The sequence below is a fragment of the Dendrobates tinctorius genome, unplaced genomic scaffold (genome assembly GCF_039654945.1).
Source record: "Dendrobates tinctorius isolate UK_male_01 unplaced genomic scaffold, ASM3965494v1 ptg000275l, whole genome shotgun sequence".
Lineage (NCBI taxonomy): Eukaryota > Metazoa > Chordata > Amphibia > Anura > Dendrobatidae > Dendrobates > Dendrobates tinctorius.
In genome coordinates, this window is record NW_027361942.1 from 876,837 (window position 1) to 903,372 (window position 26,536).

At 45.7% G+C, this 26,536-nt stretch overlaps 1 protein-coding gene across 1 annotated transcript in view; it reads right to left on the reverse strand.

Moving 5' to 3' along the window:
* Positions 1 to 26,536, reverse strand: part of LOC141072548 (transient receptor potential cation channel subfamily M member 2-like) — a 493,704-nt gene that overhangs the window by 423,512 nt on the left and 43,656 nt on the right. The window contains exons 6-9 of the mRNA XM_073559813.1: positions 13,814 to 13,994; positions 12,370 to 12,431; positions 2,262 to 2,462; positions 2,005 to 2,107 (exon numbers count right to left, since the gene is read on the reverse strand). Coding sequence (XP_073415914.1) covers positions 2,005 to 2,107; positions 2,262 to 2,462; positions 12,370 to 12,431; positions 13,814 to 13,994 — 547 coding nt within the window. The remainder of the gene's footprint in view (positions 1 to 2,004; positions 2,108 to 2,261; positions 2,463 to 12,369; positions 12,432 to 13,813; positions 13,995 to 26,536) is intronic.

A 26,536-nucleotide genomic window follows, 5' to 3' on the forward strand; every position in this document is an offset into this window, starting at 1 on the left:
GCGTTTTATTCAGCAGTATGATAAATAAAAAAACGAGGCAAAAAACAATGCTTTTTTTAACAGTGTTCACTGAAGGGGTTAACTAGTGGACCATTTTTATAGGTTGGCTGGTTTTGGACGCAGCAATAAAAAATAGTGGGTTTTTTTACATAAATAAATGTTTTTAATAATTTTTCTTTCATTTGTTCTTTATTATGCAATTTTTAAAAACTATTTTTACAATTTTATTAACTTTTATACTTTTTAACATTGTCCCAGGATGGGACATCAACTTCACACTGACAGATAGCTGATCTAATACTCTGCAATGCTTCTGCATTAAATCAGCATCTGACATGCAAGGAGGACATGTGTCAGGTGCTGCTCTGAGCTGGCAGGCCACCATCCCTGGGTGACCCCGGGCCATCTTTGAGCCTGGGGTCACCATGAAGACCATCGGCATAAAGTGATCGCTTTGCTTTGTGCCATTGAGAGCAGAGGGAGCTCCCTTCCTCTGTGATGCCCTGCGATGTTGCTGTCCCTATTGACCGTGGAATCACAGGAGTTAAACACCCGGGCAGTTATGACACCAGAAGCTGTGTGCCATAAAACAGATTAACTTTATTATAACACAAATGTGATTTAAAGAGTCATTAAAAGGAGATCCATGTGCCCATAAGTAGCTGAAACAGACAGTATTACAGCGTTCAACAGCATGCAGTAATACAAAGTGCAAAAGTGAGCAATCATATTCAGTGTCTGTGTCATCTACTCGTCAGGCCATGAACCTTTCCACCAGGACGGGGTCCAGATACTAGTAGATGGTAGATTTTTCCTGATGTTACTTCTCAGAGTAGTAGGCACTGTTTCTTCTCCATAACTTTCTACATTTTTCTTTCATTTGGCACACGGGCTGGTAAGGCAGCTTTTGGACCTGTATCTCCTTTTAATGACTCTTTAAATCACATTTGTGTTATAATAAAGTTAATCAGTTCTATGGCCTATAACTTCTGGTGTCTCTTGATGTTGGTATGGTTAGAAGTTGACATTTTCTTGAGGTCTAAAAGAGTCTGATTAGAACCCGTGCAATTATGACTCCGTGTATATAAGGCGGTTTGCTGGAGTGCGCTGTACATATACGGCGCTTGTTGGGACGGGGATAATATGTTGATTACACATTGTACCGGGGCAGCTAGTTTGTTGACCTGTAACAGAGGAGGAAGAACTTTAAAAGATGCCAGTTAAACTCATCCCACCTCCCCGCTTGGCCTGTGGTAGATGACCAGAGCCACAGATGTGGATATAAAGAGGGATTTCTATTGTTTTACAAGAAGAATCAAGTGACTTGACAGAACGCCATAACTCCATAAACGAACACTTCCGGGACAACATGGCTCCATAAATAGGGACACAGTTGACCTACTACAGGATGTCACCTTAGGGGACACAGCAGGGAGAATACAGATCTGCTCCAATGTCCATCATGGATATATGTTTGGGGAAGCCAAGATATGGACCCTCTGGTCACCTGAGCCCCATGGATACGTTTAGGGAAGCCTTGATTTGCACCCACCGGTCACCTGGCTCCATGGAGATGTTCAGAGAAGCCAGGTTGTGACCTTCTGGTCATCTGGCCACGTACCTCAATGGACTGTCAGCTTCCTAAGTTCGTCGTCACCTCCTCTCTGTGGGTGCCTTCCAAAAGTGGGGTGCCACAAGTGGAAAGAGTTGACCCTGGAAGCTCCAAAGTCAAAGCTGCTCTAATCCTAGTGACTCAGAGGAAGGGTGAGACTCTGTAATTTGCACCATCTGGTGTATTTGCTTGGACTGTTCTATATGTTCTTACATATTATATGTTATATGGTATTGCCACTTTGTTGTACACCCACCTTGAGTAGTATTCTGCCCACGATAAAAGGAGAGAGGGTATTCAGTGGGATGATCCCTGGTCCATGCGGTCTCGGGCCTGTGACGAGAGCACTCTGACCCCCCCCTGACTACACACTATACATAAAGCACACTGACCCTTTAGTAATGCGTGCAGGATAGCGACGTCCATTCCTTGGTCTCCTACTTTCTCTTCCTTCAGGATGGTAAGCAGAGATCCCATCCGCACAATGTCTTGAATCTGCAGGAAATAAATCAGGAAAAGTTAACAGAGAATTTCCTCTAAAGTAAAATATCATCTTTAGTGGAGATTTGTGGTAAAGTCTTCATCACACTGAAGTGGGAAAGAAGTGGACCGGGTCATCTATGGCCGCATCCTTCACTTTGTGACATACCTTCTTGGTCCACATGATGATATGAGCTTCTGTGAAATTATCATATGTGTCCTGGAAGAGGCTCCTCAGTTTGTCTTTGATAAGAGAGATGGTAATCCTTGATGAACTAAGGTTTGCTACTTGCGCGATGATGTCAGCAACGCGTCCAGACCCCTCTACGATGACGCACGGCGTGTTATTACACATAGAGCTGTGGATCGTCTGCAGAGAGATCACAGAAATGACTTGATGGTGTGGTGGGACATCACAAAGAAGGGGCCATGACTGGTTGGCCACACATGGAGCAGGATTCGTAGCTCATACAGACTGTCTCAATAACATGATGGACAGAGATAAAGACAAAGTGACCGACTAACATATCCCAATTCTTCTATCATTCCAACAGGATGGGGTGTAACAGCCGGCATAAGACAAGTGTCTGCTATTGTGGCACCCCTGAGGGTTCAGTCGCCCCATCATCCAGGTAAGGTGGAGACACCTGACCACCCTCCAACACCTGCATCCCACACAACATAGTAGTGTAGCAAAGCACCTTTGGTGGCTCCCTGCTTGGAACACGAAGAGTGGTGGAGTGGGTGGAGCTTAGACTGCTTAGACTGCACCAAAAGAGTGGGAAGATATTAGGAATCAGTCTGTCACAGGAGTCTGTGAGAGGAGATCCCCAGAGAGAGGGATGGATGAAGGGAGTGCTGCAGCAGACCTCAGTGACCTGGGTCTGCTGGCACAGGAAGGAGAGATTCAGAAAGCCTAATTCTTCATAAGAAAGAAGGATTTGTGCGAAACGTAAGGAGGAAAGGAGGACTAAGGATTAGGGATAGAGCAGAACCCTTCCCAAGTTCACAGCGCAAGGCTGGGGTCCGGTCCCCGAGGTTGTATGGATACTAATGGTCCTGCAGCAGACACCGGAGGAATAGAAGTTGTCACCAATTTATTCCCACACAAGACTTGGGGGCACAACAGCAACGCGAGTGAGCCGGGACTTAGTAGCAAGAAGTCCCCGAAGCAGGCTACAGCTGTCTGCCGTACAAGTAGAGTTCATAGGAATATCTGACAGGAGGAACTCCAGTGTAACTCAGTACTAGGAGATCTTCACCATAGGCGCAAGAAGGGAGATGTTCAAAAAAGGCATATGTTGGCGGAGTGTTGGAACGCAGTGCTTCATCTAGCTTGGAGGTTGACTGAGCCCCTGACCCGGAGAACATGGCACGGATGTGGGCACCTGTACGCACAACAGACTGAGTAAAGCTTTGGAACTACATGCCCTGGTGTCCTCCGCTTATTCCTGCGCCAACACCCTCAACACTGCTACATCTCTGTGCCTGACACTGCACCATCTACGTCTCTACCCTATCTCTTCATCTACACTGCCCTGGGACTACAGCCCTACCTGTGGAGGGCCACAACATCATTGCTGCACCACACCATCTGTCCCAGAGGATCTGTCTGCAGCGTCGGCTTAACATCTTCATTGCCGAACACCACAGGTGGCGTCACGAATCATTCACTCATAAACTTTAATCATCATCCACACAATCAACCATTCCCCTTTCACAATGGATGCCCAGGGCCACGGACCGGGTCACAGCTACCGTGACATCTCCCATTGAAGCCAACGGGCCCGGTACCGAGTACCCCACGGCCCTGGCATGGGGTGCTCCAACTTGGCGTCACGAACAGGATAAACGGAGCCCGGTGTCCCCGGGTCCTGTGTGCCAGAGACTGCGTTGTGTGCCACAGACTGTCGGTGCCATCGCTGCCATTACCCCGCTGCTTGGCGTGCGCGGGAAACCAAAGGGGCGGGCCGTCATGGGCGGAGCCAGCCGAAGTGCACAAAAAAGGGAAGCGCCGCGCGGGAAGAGGCCAGCGAGCGAGAAGTGAGAAGCCGAGGCCTGCAGCCCCGGCGTCCCCCTGATTGTTCAGCCGGTGGAGCGGTAACCGGTAAGCCAGCGCAACACAGGGCCTGACCAATGTTAACTGGGGGGGGGAGAGAATGTCTGAAGCAAGAGCAGACGCAGCGGCGGACGCCACTGCAAATCCCACAGTGCCACAAGATGCAGGGCCCAGCGCAGCTGCGGCTCCCATAGAATCATAGAATAGAATCATAGAATCGTAGAGTTGGAAGAGACCTCCTGGGCCATCTGGTCCAACCCCCTGCTCAAAGCAGGATTCGCTAAATCATCCCAGTCAGATGTCTGTCCAGCCTCTGTTTGAAGACTTCCATTGAAGGAGAACTCACCACTTCTCGTGGCAGCCTGTTCCACTCATTGATCTCTCACTGTCAAAAAGTTTTTTCTTATATCTAATCTGTGTCTCCTCCCATTCAGTTTCATCCCATTGCTTCTAGTCTTTCCTTGTGCAAATGAGAATAAAGTTGATCCTTCTACAATGTGACAGCCCTGGAGATATTTGTAGACAGCTATTAAGTCTCCTCTCAGTCTTCTCTTTTGCAAACTAAACATTCCCAAATCCTGCAACCTCTCCTCATAAGACAGGGTTTGCAGACCGGTCACCATTCTGGTCGCTCTTTTCTGAACTTGCTCTAGTTTGTTGATGTCTTTTTTAAAATGTGGTGCCCAAAACTGGACACAATATTCCAGATGAGGTCTGACCAAAGAGGAGTAGAGGGAAATAATAACTTCACGTGATCTAGACTGTATGCTTCTGTTAATACATCCTAGAATTGCATTTGCCTTTTTTGCTGCTGCATCACACTGTTGACTCATATTCAGTCTGTGATCTATTAGTATACCCAAGTCTTTTTCACATGTGCTGTTACTTAGCCCTATTCCTCCCATTCTGTATATGCTTTTTTCATTTTTATTGCCCAGATGTAGTACTTTGCATTTCTCCCTGTTAAAAACCATTCTGTTAGTTGCTGCCCACTTCTCCAGTTTATTTAAATCTTTTTGAATCCTCTCTCTCTCTTCTCTAGTATTAGCTATCCCTCCTAGCTTTGTGTCATCAGCAAATTTAATCAGTTTACCCTCAATTCCTTCATCTAAATCGTTGATAAAGATGTTGAACAATACAGGGCCCAGGACAGAGCCCTGTGGTACCCCACTTGAGACATTCTTCCAACTGGATGTGCAGCCATTTACGACCACTCTTTGGGTCCGATCACTAAGCCAGTTATGAATCCACCTAACAGTTGCCTTGTCCATTCCATACTTAGTCATTTTTTCAATAAGGATTGTATGAGAGACTTTGTAAAAATGCTTTGCTGAAGTCAAGATATACTATATCTACAGCATTTCCTTGATCCACCCAATCAGTGATTCCGTCATAGAAGGAAATTAAATTAGTCTGACATGACTTATTAGTTACAAACCCATGCTGACTCTGTTTAATCACTTCATTCTTATCCAGGTACTGACATACATGTTGTTTAATAATTTGTTCAAAGATCTTTCCTGGTATAGAAGTCAGACTCACCGGCCTATAGTTCCCTGGGTCCACCTTCTTCCCCTTTTTGAAGATAGGAACAACATTTGCTCTTCTCCAGTCTTCTGGCACTTCTCCTGTTCTCCAAGAATTTTCAAAGATTATGGAGAGGGGTTCAAAAATTTCTTCTGCTATCTCCTTCAGTACTCTGGGGTGTAATTCATCTGGACCTGGAGACTTGAATTCATTTAGGTTAGCTAAGTGTTTCCTCACTATCTTTCTGTTCATAGCGCCGATGAATCCGGCAGCCAGCGCTACCTCCAGGGCATCGCAAGAATCAGCGACCACCGCAGCAGTCCCCATAATGCCGCTGTCTATGCCCTACATACCGGGAGCGGCCTGGCCACCGCAGTACTCAGGGGAGTCACATACCTTGAGTGAATTCAAAGAGAGACTGTGCAGTTTGTTTGAGGTGTATCCTCTGTCTGAAAACCAAAAAGTGAACATCCTTATTGGGCAGCTAACTGGTGCAGCGCAAAGGGAAGTAAAAGCCTGGCAGGACGCTGATAAAGAGACTGTTAAAAAGATCCTGACTAAGCTAAAAAGCACCTTTGACACCCGCCCTTCAGCTGAGATCAAGATGAGATTCTTTGGGTGTAAGCAGAGAGCGCAGGACCGTATACGGGACTATGCACTTAACCTACAGGAGGCGCTGCGAGCCATAAAGCAGATTGACCCAGACAGTGTGAAAGATGGAGACAGACTGTTAAAGGAGCAGTTTATTGAAGGACTCCTATCCAGTACCCACAGAGCACAGCTGCGCATCATAACCCTACAGAACCCTGACCTAGACTTTGCAGACTTCAAGGACAGGGCTATTCGGGTGCTGCATGAACCAACTGTCAGCCGCCCAGCGCCCCCTAGGCGCCCAGCGATCACATACCATCAAGAAGCAGCATCTTTCCCTCTCAGCCCTGTGGAGGCTGATGCACAGACTCTGGGCAAAGACCCATCTGCCGAACTGCGTCTTCAGGTCCAGGAGTTGACCAAAAATATGGCTGCACTTGCCAAAACCGTACAGTCCTTGCAGGTGTCCTCAAAGGAGAAGATCCAGCTGGCCTCCAGTCCAGAGGATGTCTCATGGCTACGGAAGAAGAGGATCCCGCCACGCCGAGGGAGAGACAACGATCGCTATGACCTGTACGGACGTCTCATCTGTCGTCACTGCCACAAGACAGGCCACATCGCAAGATTCTGTTATTTAAATGAGCAACCCCTGGGGCAGAGGGCCAACCCCCAGGAGTAGGACCACAAGGCTCAAAGAACTGGCGAGCCAAGTATGTTGGAGGGCGACCGGTCCTCCCAGTGGTGATTGACGGCATCCCCATGAACGCTTTGCTGGACACTGGCTCTCAGGTGACAACTATGCCATATATCCTTTACAAGAGGTATTGGGTCGACTCTGAACTTACCTGTGGCCCAAGTGAAGAACTCACAGTAGTTGCCAGTAATGGTCAGTCTTTGCCGCAAGTAGGATGTAAAGAGATTACTATTAAAGTGGGGCGAGTAGAGTTAAAGTCTCAAGGTCTGATAGTTGTAGACATTGATCGACGAGAATGTAACCCCATGATGACTCTTGGTACCAATGTAATTGAAAATTGTCAGTCCGAGGTTATTGTCTTGTTGCAACAGGTGGCTGAGACTGCTGGTTCCAGTGAACAACGAGTCCTGCAGAAGGAGATCAGAGCCCTGATGGAAAGGCAGTAGGTAGGACTGTCTGGCGGAGAAATTGTCAGCGTCAGAGTGAGTGATTCTTTCCCCATTGCAATACCCCCCAGATGTGAAATGTTACTTTGGTGTCGGGCAGCTACAGGCCTCAGAGGGAAAGATTACCAGGGATTGGTAGAGCCGGTGTACTCTGATAGCCGACCCACTGTCCTGACAGCCAGAGGGGTAGTTGATGTCCGTAAAGGGAGATTACCTGTACGCCTCTTGTATTGTGGCCTCCTCCTCCCCACAGTTCCTCGGTACGCCACAGTTGCTAAGCTGCTTACTGTCAGCAACAATGCAATACAGGCAGCAGAGCCCTTGGTCTCATCTGACCAGGTGGAGGACAATGGCTCTGTAAAGCAGCTGGAGGAGTGGTGCCAGCAACTGCAGGTGGGGACTGACTCTACACCTTCATACCAAAAGAGTGGGGTTTACCGAGTGACTCAGGAGTATGAGCGGGTATTCAGTAAACAACCCCCCTAGACTTTGGGAAGGCAAAAGGGGTTCAACACCATATCCCCACTGGAGATCATCCACCTATAAAAAAAAGGGACCGGCCTATACCCCCAACACAATACCAATGTGCCAAAAGTATGTTGCGGGAAATGAAGGAGGCTGGGGTGATCAGAGACAGTTGTAGCCCCTGGGCAGCTCCAATAGTCTTTGTGAAAAAGAAAGATGGTACCATGAGAATGTGTGTTGATTACAGAAAAATTAACAGCATTACACATAGAGATGCCTACCCATTACCCAGAATTGAAGAGTCATTAGCTGCACTTAAAACTGCTAACTACTTTTCCACCTTAGATCTCACCAGTGGGTATTGACAGGTTCCCGTGGCAGAGGCAGACAAGGAGAAAACCGCATTTACCACCCCAATGGGTCTCTGTGAGTTCAACTATATGCCATTTGGGCTCTGCACCGCCCCAGGGACATTTCAAAGGCTAATGGAGTGCTGTCTTGGACACAAGAACTTCGAGACAGTCCTGTTGTACCTTGATGATGTCATTGTTTTCTCCAAGACTTATGAAAACCATCTGAAGCACCTGGCTGAGGTTTTCAAAGCCTTGTCCAACTTTGGCCTGAAAGTGAAGCCATCCAAATGCCACCTCCTGAAGCCCAAGGTACAGTACATCGGTCATGTAGTGAGTGCAGAAGGTGTGGCACCGGATCCTGTCATCCGGGACTGGCAGAAGCCCAGCAACCTCCATGAAGTACGTCAATTCCTCGGGTTGGTAGGCTACTACCGAAGGTTCATCAAAGGCTTCACTGAGATAGCCACCCCTATGCAAAATCTTCTGGTGGGCCAGCCCAAGAAAGCCAGGAAGAAGAGTACTACATTTGAATGCAATGAGGAACTGGAGAGGTCCTTCACTCGACTGAAGATGGCTCTCACAGGAGAAGAAGTCCTGGCCTACCCAGATTATGACCAACCATTTGTTCTGTATACTGATGCCAGCAACGTGGGACTGGGAGCAGTACTGTCACAGGTACAGAATGGCAAAGAAAGTGATCTCCTACACCAGCAGGAAGCTTCGTCCCACTGAAAGGAACCCTGACAACTACAGTTCCTTCAAACTGGAGTTCCTCGCCATAGTCTGGGCTGTGACTGAACGATTCAAGCATTACCTAGCCTCCGCCAAGTTTACCATCTTCACGGACAACAACCCGTTGACTCACTTGGAAACTGCCAAACTAGGTGCACTGGAGCAGCGATGGATGGCCCGGCTGTCTAACTATGAACTCACCATCAAGTACCGAGCAGGGCACAAGAATGCCAATGCTGATGCGCTGTCCAGAATGCCTAATATGCCAGATGCAGGAGAAGACCCTGAGACACTCGAAGAAAGAGAGTTACCTGCCATCCACCGGCCAATTGCGGCCCAACGTGCCCAAGGAGTGAGAAACAGACGGTCAATCATGAAAGAGGCCACCCTAAATCCATTGCCTCATCATGACTGGGCAGAAACGCAGGATAGCGACCCCGCAGGCCGCCTGGTGAAGGAGCTACTGTCACAAGCTGACTCACGCCTAGATCCAGATGCTCCTGAAGAAACCCAGCAGTTGTGGAAGGAAAGAGGCAGGCTGTTCATTTATGAAGGAAAGCTGTGTCGGAGGAGTATCAATGCCCGTATTCATGAGTTGGTCTGGCAAGTGGTAGTCCCAAAGAGAGAGGCATCAATGGTCTTAGAAGCCTATCACAATGGAGCTGGACACTTCAGATGGAAGAAGTTGGAAGCCTTGCTCTGTGAGAGATTCTACTGGGCTGGAATGAGGAAGGCCATTGAAAATTGGTGTCGGGAGTGTGGACAATGCAACCTGCGCAGAAAGGACCGTAACAGCCAGCGAGCTCCTTTACAGCCAATAATAACCAAACAGCCACTCGAGTTGGTAGCCCTGGACCATGTGAAGCTGGTCCCAAGCCGTTCAGGCTACGTTTATGCTCTTACCATCGTTGACCACTACTCGAGATTCCTGGTAGTCGTGCCTGTCAAGGACCAAACAGCCAGGACAGCAGCCAGAGCATTCCAACAGCACTTTTGTAGACCATCAACAGAAAGAGGAAAACCTCAAGTTCTCCCCTGGAAGCAACCATGGAAATCAGCTTCCACCAACCCAGGAGGAGACCAACATTAAAGAACATTTCCCAAACAAATAACTGTTACCCAGGAGGGTATTGGCACCATTGTGCCCCATTGTTTACAATTATGTTCCAGTTTTCTTCAGTTTGCCTAGTTGCGTTGGCAGCATTTATTATGAAAAATTGAACTGCAGTGATCATGAACTTGTAGTTTATCACAAACTTTCTTGTATATGGTTGCACCTCTTTAGGTGCCCTCTCTTGGTTTTACATAGGTCTTCTAAGAATAAAGACTACCTCACCTGGAGCATGGCTCCCACCTAAAGGACACTGCAAGAAATCCCGGCTGGGAGCGGTGTCCAGCACTTACAAGAATTATTGAAGTTTTGATGTGGAGAGTTATATAATGTGCCTTATGAGAGTATTAATAGTTATAGAACAGCTTTTATATAGAATTTAATTGATAGTAATAACTATTAGGAATACAGAATTTAGATTTATGGTAATGTTGTAATAAAGAGATGAAAAATTTGAATAAAGATGCAGGTGACGAACCAGGCATCAGCGGGTGTCACTTATGGTCAAGAAGATGATAGTAACGTAACTTTAAGTTAAAGTAATATGATAAGTTATAGATAGTTAAATTGTTTGTAACGTTCAAGAGTCAGAGCCTCCCAAATTGGGAAGTTTAGATAAGTATTGTTTATTTAGCATTCAAAAATTTTTGTATGTTCCTTATATTGTTTCACCATTGTTTCACTTGCAGCCCGCGAACGTGCTGTGTTTAACGGGGGGGTATGTGGCGTCCCTGAGGGTTCAGTCGCCACGGAGGTACTGCACCTCCTCCTGAGGTGTGTTACCCCACCATACAGGTAAGGTGGAGACACCTGACCACACTCCAACACCTGCATCCCACACAACATAGTAGTGTAGCAGAGCACCTTTGGTGGCTCCCTGCTTGGAACACGAAGAGTTCTGGGAGGTGGGTGGAGCTTAGACTGCACCAAAAGAGTGGGAAGATATTAGGAGTCAGTCTGTCACAGGAGTCTGTGAGAGGAGATCCCCAGAGAGAGAGATGGATGATGGGAGTGCTGCAGCAGACCTCAGTGACCTGGGTCTGCTGGCACAGGAAGGAGAGATTCAGAAAGCCTAATTCTTCATAAGAAAGAAGGATTTGTGCGGAACGTGAGGAAAGGAGGACTAAGGATTAGGGTTAGCGCAGAGCCCTTCCCAAGTTCACAGCACAAGGCCGGGGTCCGGTCCCCGAGGTTGTATGGATACTAATGGTCCTGCAGCAGACACCGGAGGAATAGAAGTTGTCACCACTTTATTCCCACACAAGACTTGGGGGCACAACAGCAACGTGAGTGAGCCGGGACTAAGTAGTAAGGAGTCCCCGAAGCAGGCTACAGCTGTCTGCCGTACAAGTAGAGTTCATAGGAACATCAAAAAGGAGGAACTCCAGTGTAACTCAGTACTGTGAGTACTTCACCATAGGCGCAAGAAGGGAGACGTTCAGAAAAGGCACATATGTTGGCGGAGTGTTGGAACAGATTGCTTCATCTGGCCTGGAGGTTGACTGAGCCCCTGACCTGAAGGACATGGCACGGATGTGGGCACCTGTACGCACAATAGACTGTGAGTAAAGCTTTGGAACTACATGCCCTGGTGTCCTCCGCTTATTCCTGCGTCAACACCCTCAACACTGTTACATCTCTGTGCCTGACACTGCACCATCTACGTCTCTACCCTATCTCTTCATCTACACTGCCCTGGGACTACAGCCCTACCTGTGGAGGGCCACAACATCATTGCTGCACCACACCATCTGTCCCAGAAGATCTGTCTGCAGCGTCGTCTTAACATCTTCATTGCCGAACACCACAGGTGGCGTCACGAATCATTCACTCATAAACTTTAATCATCATCCACACGTTCAACCATTCCCCTTTCACAATGGACGCCCAGGGCCATGGACCGGGTCGCAGCTACCGTGACATCCCCCATTGAAGCCAACGGGCCCGGTACCGAGTACCCCACGGCCCTGGCATGGGGCGCTCCACTATCTGTCCTGGGGAAGATGTGGCTCCACATTAGACCCTGGACCGCAACTTTGACTATCGGTCATATCGTCAGTAAATGGAGCATTTAGTAAATCTAGGGATCTAGTGTCGGATCTGGAGCTATTCATTCTGAAGATCACAGGTCATCTGTATGTATATGCAGAAATCATTTTGACTGGAATTGACCACAGAACTGATATACTGGTTCAAGTTTCTCACGGACAATGGAAAAGCTTGAGATGAAGAAAGTGATGAAGACAATCCAAGTGAGAAACATGTAAGTCTAGACCAACTGGGTATGCGAGGCACTTACATCCAGGGTTCCCGGGCCTCCTTCGAGCACCACACACACTATTGGGACTTTTAATGCTGTACCTGAAAGACATAAAAGTTATATGATGGCATAATGATAAGACGAACCCAAGCACCCAGGCACATCTTCATGTGAAACACGCTGGACAGTAGTGGGATCCTGCATATTATGTGCAGAACAGAAGAAGATTGCTCTAGATCAGTAATCTCCAACCAGTGGATCATGGCCCCCATGCTGTGTGACTCATGAACCTAAAGCTGTGTGACTTGTGACCCCATGTTATGTGGTTTGTGACCCTAATGTTGTTTACTTCATGACCCTCATGCTATGTGACTGGTGACCCTAGAGTTAGGGTTAGGGAAAATGCTGATTTTCTGATTGGATTGCAACCCCATGCTGCGAGGGTTACCAGAGAAGTCCTGAATTTTGATTTTGCACTGACAATTTCCATTATTACTAAAGGCTGCCAATCACAAACAGCATAAACATGGATGTCAAGTCCTGGTGAGACACATCGTCTCCATTTTTATCTATGTTTGGTTACTGAAGAATGTGATTCATAAGGTAGACGAGGCAGAAGACCTCCGTCATGGACATTCTCTTCCATGTTCTTGCCAGTTTCTAAAAAGATAAGCAAGTTTTCCTTAGATATGATGAACAATCAATCACAGCTTCCATGTTCCAGGCATGGCTGGTGTCTGTACTCATGTCACAGTGCACAGAGAGCTCCACGAGGGCCGAAACTTGTAGAGCTGGATGAATGTCAACGAATCCACATCAGCATATCTGATATGGATTTGTCCCCACTAGTGGTGCATTTCTTATGAAGATGCTGAAGCTTTTTCTATGGAAAACCAGTGGAATAAATATGGCAAACACTATGGTCTGCATATTCAGAATATCGCAGGGGTCAGAGCCCGGGGTCACAGCTCCCATTCAATATTTTCAGTTCACCAAAATAGGAAATAAAGAATTCAGAAACTCAGTTCTCTTTTGTCTGCCCAACCTGACCAGGGCCCTTGTGAAATGGGACCACACAGTCCTTTAGAGTCTACAAGATGCCAGGTCCAGACCAATCAGACCCACACGAGAAGTTCTGATGGCCTCCACGGACAATGAGTGAACTGTAACATAGTCACACAGTAGACCCCAAGCACTGAGAACCATGAAGGAGTTTAGGTAGAATGTACATCCTTTATAAACATGTTATTTTGGTGTTTGCGTGTGTCTACGTTTCTATGTCCAGGTGTAAAATGGCCCTAGAGATGGCGGAGACCTGTAATGATGGTCCTTGTTCATGCAAGTGCACCATCAGTTACTCCTGTGGTGGGAACTCTGGAGCCGGCATGGGTGATGGATATTAGAAGTAGTCCAGTGTGTTCCTATGTTCACAGCTCCACATGGAGGTCTGCTCATTACCATCACGCCTCCAGTCCGCTCTCACCTCCTGTCTGCATTGTTTGCTGGGAGATGTATTTCTCTAGTCGACCTCTCAGAGGGATTTCCACTCCATACTGTCCATGTGTCCCATCATCCACCAGGATAAAGTGTGTGTGGTTGTTATCCAGACAGCACAATGCCCCCTGAGAGCCCTCATCCATTGGGTAAAGAGCTGGAGCGCCACCCTGTGGGGGAAACACACAAGTATATACCTTCAGCCAAAAAAATCTGAAGTTCCTCAGGTGGTTAGGTCACTATGTGACGTGACAGGTCCACATTCATCCAGTGCGACCAATGTGAGCAAAACTGGAGGAGAAGCATCATTAGTGAAAACCACAGGCACACTACAGGGGATCACAACTGCTAGAGGGGATCACAACTGCTAGAGGGGATCACATTTACTAGAGGGGGGTCACAATTACTAGAGGGGATCACAATTGCTAGAGGGGTCACACTTACTAGAGGAGATCACAACTGCTAGAGGGGATCACAATTACTAGAGGGGGTCACAACTGCTAGAGGGGATCACAATTACCAGAGGGGATCACAATTACTAGAGGGGATCACAACTGCTAGAGGGGATCACAACTGCTAGAGGGGATCACAATTACTAGAGGGGGTCACAACTGCTAGAGGGGATCACATTTACTAGAGGGGGGTCACAATTACTAGAGGGGATCACAATTGCTAGAGGGGTCACACTTACTAGAGGAGATCACAACTGCTAGAGGGGATCACAATTACTAGAGGGGGTCACAACTGCTAGAGGGGATCACAATTACCAGAGGGGATCACAATTACTAGAGGGGTCACAATTGCTAGAGGAGATCACAACTGCTAGAGGAGATCACAATTACTAGAGGGGGTCACAATTACTAGAGGAGATCACAACTGCTACAGGGGATCACAATTACTAGAGGGGATCACAATTACTAGAGGAGATCACAACTGCTACAGGTGATCACAATTACTAGAGGAGATCACAATTACTAGAGGAGATCACAACTGCTAGAGGGGATCACAATTACTAGAGGAGATCACAATTACTAGAGGGGTCACAATTACTACAGGGGATCACAATTACTAGAGGGGATCACAATTACTAGAGGGGATCACAATTACTAGAGGGGATCACAATTACTAGAGGAGATCACAATTACTAGAGGAGATCACAATTACTAGAGGGGATCACAATTACTAGAGGTGATCACAATTACTAGATGGGATCACAATTACTAGAGGGGATCACAATTACTCGAGGAGATCACTGTGACGGGGTATACGACAGAGCAAGAAGGGACAACAGGCCGAGGGACGATCCAACGAGATTTATTAAGGCAGGGAGCATACAACATCAAATATCCATAATGTCCTTGGAGTCCACAATAAGTTCACACAATGGAAACAAATCCGGGCTCCTCACGATAGTCCTTGTGCCAGATGCGATAACAATAATCCTTGCAATAGTCCACAGGATTCCACACAATCCCACGGACGTCACGAGCTGGCCTCAACTCAGTTCGTGACTCCTTCCACATCTGCACTCAAATCACAACTGATCTTAAAACAAGAATGTATTGTCAGGGCTCCTGGGATCAGCCCATCTGAAGGGGGGTAGGGGTCACACCTACTATTCAATGGTTTGGTCCATCAGAAGATTCTAGAAATGTAAGGGCTCCACTGAGTCTACAGGATGTGTATTGTAGGTTATCTTCTGCTTAGGAAACAATAGCCACAGTTCCACTAGCTGTTGACACAAGCCTAAATTAGATTATGGTCCAGGTACATCACAAGACATTGCAAAGTATTGGGGGAAGGAGACATGGTTAATTTACAGCAAATGAACCAGAGGAAAGTTACATGACATATTATACAAAATACAGGACAGGGCAAAACTACAAATCATGACAATCACAACTACTAGAGGAGATCACAATTACTACAGGGGATCACAATTACTAGAGGAGATCACAATTACTAGAGGAGATCACAATTACTAGAGGGGTCACAATTACTAGAGGAGATCACAATTACTAGAGGAGATCACAATTACTAGAGGAGATCACAATTACTAGAGGAGATCACAATTACTAGAGGGGGTCACAATTACTAGAGGAGATCACAATTACTAGAGGAGATCACAATTACTAGAGGGGATCACAATTACTAGAGGGGTCACAATTACTAGAGGAGATCACAATTACTACAGGAGATCACAATTACTAGAGGAGATCACAATTACTAGAGGGGGTCACAATTACTAGAGGAGATCACAATTACTAGAGGAGATCACAATTACTAGAGGGCGTCACAATTACTAGAGGAGATCACAATTAGTAGAGGGGATCACAATTACTAGAGGGGTCACAATTACTAGAGGAGATCACAATTACTACAGGGGATCACAATTACTAGAGGAGATCACAATTACTACAGGGGATCACAATTACTAGAGGAGATCACAATTACTAGAGGAGATCACAATTACTAGAGGAGATCACAATTACTAGATGAGATCACAATTACTAGAGGAGATCACAATTACTAGAGGGGATCACAATTACTAGAGGAGATCACAATTACTAGAGGAGATCACAATTACTAGAGGAGATCACAATTACTAGAGGGGGTCACAATTACTAGAGGAGATCACAATTACTACAGGGGGTCACAATTACTAGAGGGGATCACAATTACTAGAGGAGATCACAATTACTACAGGGGATCAAAATTAATACAGGGGATCAAAATTACTAGAGGAGATCACAATTACTAGAGGAGATCACAATTACTACAGGAGATCACAATTACTAGAGGGGGTCACAATTACTAGAAAGGATCTGTTATGAGTTCATTTTCTCCTTTACCTTTGATGTCCGATGAACTCCTTCTGCTGGTGAAAGGAGGTAGTGAAATTGATTTGGATGGGAAAAACCTGTCATTTGAACATGTGGAGTGTGATTGGACATCCGGAATCTGAGTGGATATAAGGCCGCCGACGCCCTGCTGGGTTGATGGTGATCCTCTCTGCTCTGAGCTCTGGCCTCCAGTTTAGTCCTGTCTACTAAAGCTAAGTTTTTGCTCTGCTATTGTTCCATGAGATTTTGTCTGGTTTACTTAGTGTTTGTGCTCAGCCAGCCCTGGTTGGGACTGGCTGAACTCCATTTTTGTCTCTGATCAGTTGATCTCTTTGCTCTGTTTTCAGAATATACCTGAGTGCTGATATAGTGATTTCGAAGTCTAGTGACTTCAGGGTCTTTTCTATCAGACGTGTTGGACATTATTTTTGGCAGGGTTTTTGTGTTATTGCAGACAGTTGCTTTTCTTTCCTGTCCTATCTAGTTAGTGAGGGCCCCATCGTTTGCTCAGCCTGTCTTTCTGTCTGTGTTTGTGTTTTCATCTGTTTTCACCGTCAATACATGTTGGGGGCTGTCTATTGCTTTGGGGTCTGCTCTGGGGTAGTTTAGATTTCCCCTTTCTTTCTTTAGGTTTATTTAGTTCTCCGGCTGTGAACGAGATGTCTAGGACCACCGTAGGAACACCCCACGGCTACTGTTAGTTGTTGTGAATAGGATCAGGGGTATGCAATCCGCTAGCTACCAACCTCTCCGGTTTTCTGGACTTAGCTTGTATTTTTGTTTTTACCTCCTCCGGTGACTCATTCATAACAGAATCACCAGCCATACCGCAGATTCTAGGGTACTCAATAGCAGGAAAGAATTGTAAAAAAAAAAAAGTGTCAGAATTTTTTTTTTTTTATGTATATTTTTTCCTCTTTTTCTCTGGGGCCGTAGGAGGAATTTTCTTAATGGAGATTAAGCAATTATCTGATCTTGTGGAGCAGCTTGCTGCAGAAGTGCGAGCAATTTCTGCCTATCTTGCTCATTCACATGCTGCTGAACCAAAGATTCCTACACCTGATGTGTTTTTTGGGGATCGGTCTAAATTTTTGAATTTTAAGAATAATTGTAAATTATTTCTTGCCTTGAAGCCTAACTCATCGGGGAGCTCGGCGCAGCAGGTTAAAATTGTCATCTCTTTGCTGCGTGGCGATCCCCAGGATTGGGCGTTTTCTTTGACACCTGATGACCCTATTCTGACTAATGAGGATGCATTTTTTCAAGCCTTGGGGTTGTTGTATGACGAACCTAATGCTATTGATCAAGCTAAGAAAGCACTGTTGACATTGAGCCAGGAAATGTGGAAGCAAGGTCCTACTTGCACTCGTAAAAAAAGGGCACAGCAGAGAGTGGTGCTCAGAGGAAAAGAATAGAATGAATAATGTCAAAACACATCTAGCACTCAGAATAATATCAAAAACGAAGTTGCTTCCAGAAATATATTCATTTATTTCATCTCTTTATGCACTGGGAATTCACAGCCAATATATAATCTTGTACAGCAGAGTATTAAAGCCCAACGTTTCGGGCCATCTGGCCTTTATCAAGGGTTAATTACTTTGCCATACGTGCACGTAGTGAATCCCAATCCCTCTTTGCCTCCTCATATGAGTTATTGAACTGAGCCTGGGGTGTAAATTTCCCAAGGGTCGGCTCTTCAATTTATCTGTACCCGAGCACGAGGCTATGTGATCCTATATTAATGAGGCATTGGAGAAGGGTCATATTAGACCATCCTCTTCACCATTAGGTGCTGGGTTTTTTTTCGTGGCCAAGAAAGATGGTTCATTAAGGCCTTGTATTGATTATCGTGCCCTCAACAAAATTACTGTTAAATATCAGTATCCGCTACCCCTGATTTCTGATCTATTCTCCAGAGTTAAAGGTGCCTGCTGGTTTACAATGCTTGACCTCAGGGGGGCGTATAATCTTATTCGCATTAAGCATGGGGATGAATGGAAGACGGCGTTTAATACTCCGGAGGGACATTTTGAGTACCTGGTGATGCCTTTTGGGCTCACTAATGCCCCTTCTGTCTTCCAGTGCTTCATGAACGATATTTTCCGAGACTTTGTCGATACATTTTTGATTATCTATCTGGACGATATTTTGATCTTTTCCAGGGATTGGGATTCTCATGTGGAACATGTTCGGACTGTGTTCCGGATTTTGAGGGAGAATTCCCTGTATGTCAAGGGATCGAAATGCCTTTTTGGGGTACAGAGGATTTCATTTTTGGGATTTATTTTGTCTCCGTCAATTATTGAAATGGACCCGGCCAAGGTACAGGCCATTTATGATTGGGTTCAGCCCACTTCTTTGAAGGCCCTCCAGAAGTTTTTGGGTTTTGCTAATTTTTATCGTAAATTTATAGCTAATTTTTCTGGTATTGCCAAACCATTGACTGATTTGACTAAGAAGGGTGCTGATGTGTTGAATTGGTCTTCAGAGGCTGTTTCGGCCCTTCAGGAGCTGAAGAGGAGTTTCACTTCTGCTCCGGTTTTGCGGCAACCTGATGTCTCACTCCCGTTTCAGGTAGAGGTGGACGCTTCTGAGATTGGTGCAGGAGCTGTTTTGTCCCAAAAAGATCCGGTAACATCTAAAATGAATCCCTGTGCCTTCTTTTCACAAAAGTTCTCCCCATCCGAACGCAACTATGATGTGGGGAATCGGGAACGGTTAGCCATGAAATGGGCATTTGAGGAGTGAAGACATTGGTTGGAGGGAGCTAAACATCAAGTCGTGGTCCTCACTGACCACAAGAATTTGATTTACCTTGAGTCGGCCAAACGCTTGAACCCTAGACAGGCTAGGTGGGCCTTATTTTTCACACGTTTTGATTTTGTGGTCTCTTTTCTTCCAGGCACTAAGAATGTCAAGGCAGACGCCCTCTCTAGGAGTTTCTTTGCTGATTCTCCTGTGGTGACCAAGCCTGCTACCATCTTAGGAGAAGGGGTAGTTCTTTCTGCCATCTCGCCCGATTTGAGACGTGCTCTGGAAGAGTTTCAGGAGGACAAACCTGAGCGTTGTCCCATTGGAAAATTGTATGTTCCTGACCAGTGGAGGAAGAGAGTAATGTCTGAAGTTCATTGCTCTGCTTTGGCTGGTCATCCAGGTATTTTTGGTACTAGAGATTTGGTGAGTCGGTCTTTTTGGTGGTCCGCCTTATCTCGTGACGTCAGGAATTTTGTGCTGTCCTGTGGGACTTGCTCCCGGTCTAAACCTTGTTCTCGCTCTAGTGGGTTGTTGATGCCTTTGCCGGTGCCCAGGAGGCCATGGACCCATATTTCAATGGATTTTATTTCTGATCTGCCTGTCTCTCAGAGAATGACTGTTATTTGGGTGATTTGTGATAGATTCTCTAAGATGGTCCAACTTGTACCATTCCCTAAGTTGCCATCTTCCTCAGAGTTGGTGCCCTTGTTTTTACAACAGGTGGTTCGCTTGCATGGGATTCCTGAGAATATTGTGTTGGACAGAGGAGTTCAGTTTGTTTCTAGATTTTGGAGGACGTTTTGTTCCAACCTGGGAATTCAGTTGTCCTTCTCCTCTGCGTTTCACCCTCAGATCAATGGGCAGACGGAGAGAACAAACCAGACTTTGGAGTCTTATTTGAGATGTTTTATTTCTGCTGATCAGGATGATTGGGTTTCATCTTTGCCCTTGGCCCGAATTTGCTTTAAATAATAGAGCTAGTTCTGCCACTTTGATGTCACCTTTTTTTTTGTAACTTTGGGTTTCATCCTCGATTCTCTTCAGGGCAGGTGGAGTCTTCTGCCTGCCCAGGTGTTGACACTGCGGTGGAGAGAATGCACCAGATCTGGGACCAAGTGGTGGATAAGTTGTCTCTCTCCCAGGAAAAGGCCCAGCGGTTTTCCAACCGGCATAGGACCATTGGTCCCCGGTTTAAGGTGGGTGATATGGTTTGGTTGTCAAAGAATATCTCTATGAAGGTGGCTTCTCCAAAAGTTTAAACCTAGATTTATTGGACCTTACAAGATTTTGGAGATTCTTAATCCGGTCTCTTTTCGATTGGCTCTTGCTGTTACATTCAAGATCCATAACGTGTTTCATAAGTCTCTGTTAAAGAGGTTTTTTGAGCCAGTAGTTCCTGTGGTGGCACCTCCTGACCCTGTATTGGTTGAAGGTAATGTGGAATATGAGGTTGAGAAGATACTGGATTCTCGACTGGCTAGACGGAGACTCCAGTATTTGGTTAAGTGGAAGGGTTATGGCCAGGAGGATAATTCTTGGGTCTCTGCATCCGATATTCATGCCGAAAGATTCGTTCGTGCTTTTCATCGGGCCCATACTGATCGCCCTGGTGGCGTGGATGAGGGTTCGGTGACCCCTCCTCAAGGGGGAGGTACTGTTATGAGCTCATTTTCTCCTTCACCTTTGATGTCCGATGAACTCCCTCTGCTGGTGAAAGGAGGTAGTGAAATTGATTTGGATGGGAAAAACTTGTCATCTGAACAGGTGGAGAGTAATTGGACATCCGGAATCTCTGAGTGGATATAAGGCTGCTGACGCCCTGCTGGGTTGCTGGTGATCCTCTCTGCTCTGAGCTCTGGCCTCCAGTTTAGTCCTGTCTACTAAAGCTAAGTTTTTGCTCTGCTATTGTTCCATGAGATTTTGTCTGGTTTACTGAGTGTTTGTGTTCAGCCAGCCCTGGTTGGGACTGGCTGAACTCCATTTTTGTCTCTGATCAGTTGATCTCTTTGCTCTGTTTTCAGAATATACCTGAGTGCTGATATAGTGATTTTGAAGTCTAGTGACTTCAGGGTCTTTTCTATCAGACGTGTTGGACATTATTTTTGGCAGGGTTTTTGTGTGATTGCAGACAGTTGCTTTTCTTTCCTGTCCTATCTAGTTAGTTGGGCCCCATCGTTTGCCCTGCCTGTCTTTCTGTCTGTGTTGGTGTTTTCATCTGTTTTCACCATCAATACATGTTGGGGGCTGTCTATTGCTTTGGGGTCTGCTCTGGGGCAGTTTAGATTTCCCCTTTCTTTCTTTAGGCTTATTTAGTTCTCCGGCTGTGAAGAGGCGTCTAGGACCACCGTAGGAACACCCCACGGCTACTGTTAGTTGTTGTGACTAGGATCAGGGGTCTGCAGTCCGCTAGCTACCAACCTCTCCGGTTTTCTGGACTTAGCTTGTATTTTTGTTTTTTCCTCCTCCGGTGACTCATTCATAACAGGGGTCACAATTACTACAGGGGATCACAATTACTAGAGGAGATCACAATTACTAGAGGGGGTCACAATTACTAGATGTGATCACAATTACTAGAAGAGATCACAATTACTAGAGGAGATCACAACTGCTAGAGGGGATCACAATTACTACAGTAGATCACAATTACTAGAGGGGATCACAATTACTAGAGGAGATCACAATTACTACAGTAGATCACAATTACTAGAGGGGATCACAATTACTAAAGGGGATCACAATTACTACAGGGGATCACAATTACTAGAGGGGATCACAGTTACAAGAAGGGATCACCATTACTACAGGGGATCACAATTAGTAGAGGGGATCACAATCACTACAGGGGATCACAATTACTAAAGGGGATCACAATACTACAGGGGATCACAATACTACAGGGGATCACAATAAGTATAGGAGATCACAATTACTAGAGGTGATCACAATTACTAGATGGGATCACAATTACTAGAGGGGATCACAATTACTAGAGGGGATCACATTTACTAGAGGGGATCACAATTACTACAGGGGATCACAATAACTAGAGGAGATCACAATTACTAGATGGGATCATAATTACTAGAGGAGATCACAATTACTACAGGAGATCACAATTACTACAGGGGATCACAATTACTAGATGAGATCACAATTACTAGAGGAGATCACAACTGCTAGAGGGGATCACAATTACTACAGTAGATCACAATTACTAGAGGGGATCACAATTACTAGAGGAGATCACAATTACTACAGTAGATCACAATTACTAGAGGGGATCACAATTACTAAAGGGGATCACAATTACTACAGGGGATCACAATTACTAGAGGGGATCACAGTTACAAGAAGGGATCACCATTACTACAGGGGATCACAATTAGTAGAGGGGATCACAATCACTACAGGGGATCACAATTACTAAAGGGGATCACAATACTACAGGGGATCACAATACTACAGGGGATCACAATAAGTATAGGAGATCACAATTACTAGAGGTGATCACAATTACTAGATGGGATCACAATTACTAGAGGGGATCACAATTACTAGAGGGGATCACATTTACTACAGGGGATCACAATAACTAGAGGAGATCACAATTACTAGATGGGATCATAATTACTAGAGGAGATCACAATTACTACAGGAGATCACAATTACTACAGGGGATCACAATTACTAGATGAGATCACAATTACTAGAGGAGATCACAATTACTATAATGAAAATACAATGGAACGCTGCTCATTGGAGTTTGTTACAAGCCTCCTATTGTAGAGGAACAGGTGGAGGATGAAATGTGGCAACAAATTAAAAAGGCAGCAAATAGTAGGGTTCTTACAATGGGGGATGCTAACTCTCCAGACATTCAATGGGACCTAGAAGCTTCTGCATGTGCTAAAAGCTGCATGATCTTATCCACAATTAAGGACAATGACCTCTCTCAGCTGTAGATCAACCAACCAGGGGAGGTAATCTGCTGGATCTGGTCCTGTCACATAGAACAAGGGAGGTAATTTGCGGGATCTGGTCCTGTCACATAGCACAGGGGAGGTAATCTGCGGGATCTGGTTCTGTCACACAGAACAGGGGAGGTAATCTGCTGGATCTGGTCCTGTCACAGAGCAGGGGACGTAATCTGCTGGATCTGGTCCTGTCACAGAGCAGGGGACGTAATCTGCTGGATCTGGTCCTGTCACATAGCACAGGGAAGGTAATCTGCTGGATCTGGTCCTGTCACATAGCACAGGGAAGGTAATCTGCTGGATCTGGTCCTGTCACATAGCACAGGGAAGGTAATCTGCTGGATCTGGTCCTGTCACAGAGCAGGGGACGTAATCTGCTGGATCTGGTCCTGTCACAGAGCAGGGGACGTAATCTGCTGGATCTGGTCCTGTCACATAGCACAGGGAAGGTAATCTGCTGGATCTGGTCCTGTCACATAGCACAGGGAAGGTAATCTGCTGGATCTGGTCCTGTCACAGAGCAGGGGACGTAATCTGCTGGATCTGGTCCTGTCACAGAGCAGGGGACATAATCTGCTGGATCTGGTCCTGTCACATAGAGCGGGGGATGTAATCTGCTGGATCTGGTCCTGTCACATAGAGCAGGGGAGGTAATCTGCTGGATCTGGTTCTGTCACATAGACCGGATACAATTTCAGATCTACAGGTCAGGGAGCATTTCGGAAGCAGTGACCAAAACAAGGTAAGTTTCATTGTAATTTTCAATCAAACATTCAAAAGGGGAATGCCAAATCCTGGAACTATAAGAAAAGTGATTACAACAAACCAAGGGAAGAGCTTAATCGAACAGACAGGGACCACGTCATGGTACCTTGGGATACCGAACATAAATGGGGTATTTTTAATGACATACTACTAGAATCCTGCAAAAAACTTACACGGTCTTAATATTTTTATAAATACATCAATGCCAAAAAGAAAAAAACCCAGATGGTATCAGCATCTTAAAATAAGACAATAACAAGATAATCACAGAGGACAAAGAAAAGGCTGAGATATTAAACAGGCACTTTTCATCCGTCTTCACCAATGAACTGTCTGTTACAGGGATCACTACCGGAGCTTTTTTCGATTTTTCGTTTTTCGCTCCCTTTCTTCCCAGAGCCATAACTTTTTTTATTTTTCCATCTATATGGCCATATAAGGGCTTATTTTTTGCGGGACGAGTTGTACTTTTAAATAACACCATTGGTTTTACCATGTTGTGTACTCGAAAATGGGAAAAAAATTCCAAGTGCGGTGAAATTGCAAAAAAAGTGCAATCCCACACTTGTTTTTTGCTTGGCTTTTTTGCTAGGTTCGCTAGATGCTAAATCTGACTTGCCATTATGATTCTCCAGGTCATTACGAGTTCATAGACACCAAACATGTCTATGTCCTCTTTTATCTAAGCGATGAAAAAAAATTCCAAAGTTTGCTAAAAAAAAAAAAAAAAAAAATATTGCGCAATTTTCCGAGCCCCATAGCATCTCCATTTTTCGTGATCTGGGGTCGGGTGAGGGCTTATTTTTTCCGAGCTGGATTGATGATTTTAATGATACCACTTTTGTGCAGATACGTTCTTTTGATCGCCCGTTATTACATTTTAATGCAATGTCGTGGCGACAAAAAAAACATAATTCTGGCGTTATGAATTTTTTCTCGCTACGCCGTTTAGTGATCGGGTTAATGCTTTTTTTTTATTGATAGATCGGGCGATTCTGAACGCGGCGATACCTAATATGTGTATGTGGGATTTTTTTTTACTGTTTTATTTTGATTGGGGTGAAAGGGGGGTGATTTGAACTTTTATTTTTTTTTATTTTTAAACATTTCTTTTTTTTTTTACTTTTGGCATGCTTCAATAGTCTCCATAGGAGGCTTGAAGCATGCACAGCTCGATCGGCTCTGCTACATATGGGCGATGAGCAGATCGCCCATATGTAGCAGATTCACTCCTGTGCTTTCAGCGCCGTCCACCGGGTGTCGCTGAAAGCCATATGCCTGGAACAACCATAGAGGTCTCAGAGAGACCTCTGGTTGTCCAGGCAACATGACGCCGACCCCGATCACATGATGGGGTCGGCGATGAGGTCATTTCCGGCCCGGCGGCTGGAAATGCTATTTAAATGCCCGCTGTCAGCTTTGACAGCGGGATTTAACTAGTTAATAGGTGCGGGCGGATGGTGATTCCGCTCGCGCCTATTGCAGGCACATGTCAGCTGTTCATAACAGCTGACAAGCTGCGGCTTTGAGGTCGGCTCACCGCCGGAGCCAACCTCAAAGCGGGAGTCCTTACCGATGATGTACTACTACTTCAGTAGAAGTAAGGAAGGGATTAAACGAGGACGCCCCGGGAAGAAACTAATGCGAAACGTACGTTGGGGTGGAGGAGGCCGCGTCATTCATTGCCAGCACAGTCATCAGTGTCTTTTTCTCACAGGTATAGTCCATCCTGAATTTCTTTAGGCTTGCTGATTTCGGCATTCATAGGATAAGCTTCTAGGCTCCGACAAACAATGACTTGAGACACCAGGCTACTTATTAGGCTGTGTGCACACGCTGCGGATTTTGCTGCGGTGTACAGTACCATTATTCCCTATGGGAATCAAAAACCGCGGTGCAGACGGTGCAGAATTTTCCGCGCTGATTATCTGCGGTTTTCAATCCACTGAAAGAATTGACATGTCAATTCTTTCTGCGGATTCTCCTGCGGTTTACCATCTGCTCCATTGAGGAGATAAAAAACCGCAGGGCAAAACCGCAGAGCAATCCGCAGGTAAAACCGCAGGTCTTTTGACCTGCGGTTTCACCTGCGGATTTTACAAAATCCGCGCGGATGAATCCGCACATAATCCGCAGCGTGTGCACACAGCCTTAGAGTCTGTATATTTGTTTAGTTGCCTTATCTTTCTATATCCTGTTTTAGATATTTTGTATATTTATGGAGATGATACACTCCTTTTATTATAACTAATATATATCCAAATATTGCATCTAGGATTTATGTTAAGATGGACTTTTGCACTGTTTTTGTGACATTATTTACCTAGTGGTGTTTGAGCGCCTCCTGCTGGGCATTTTGTTATTTTAAAT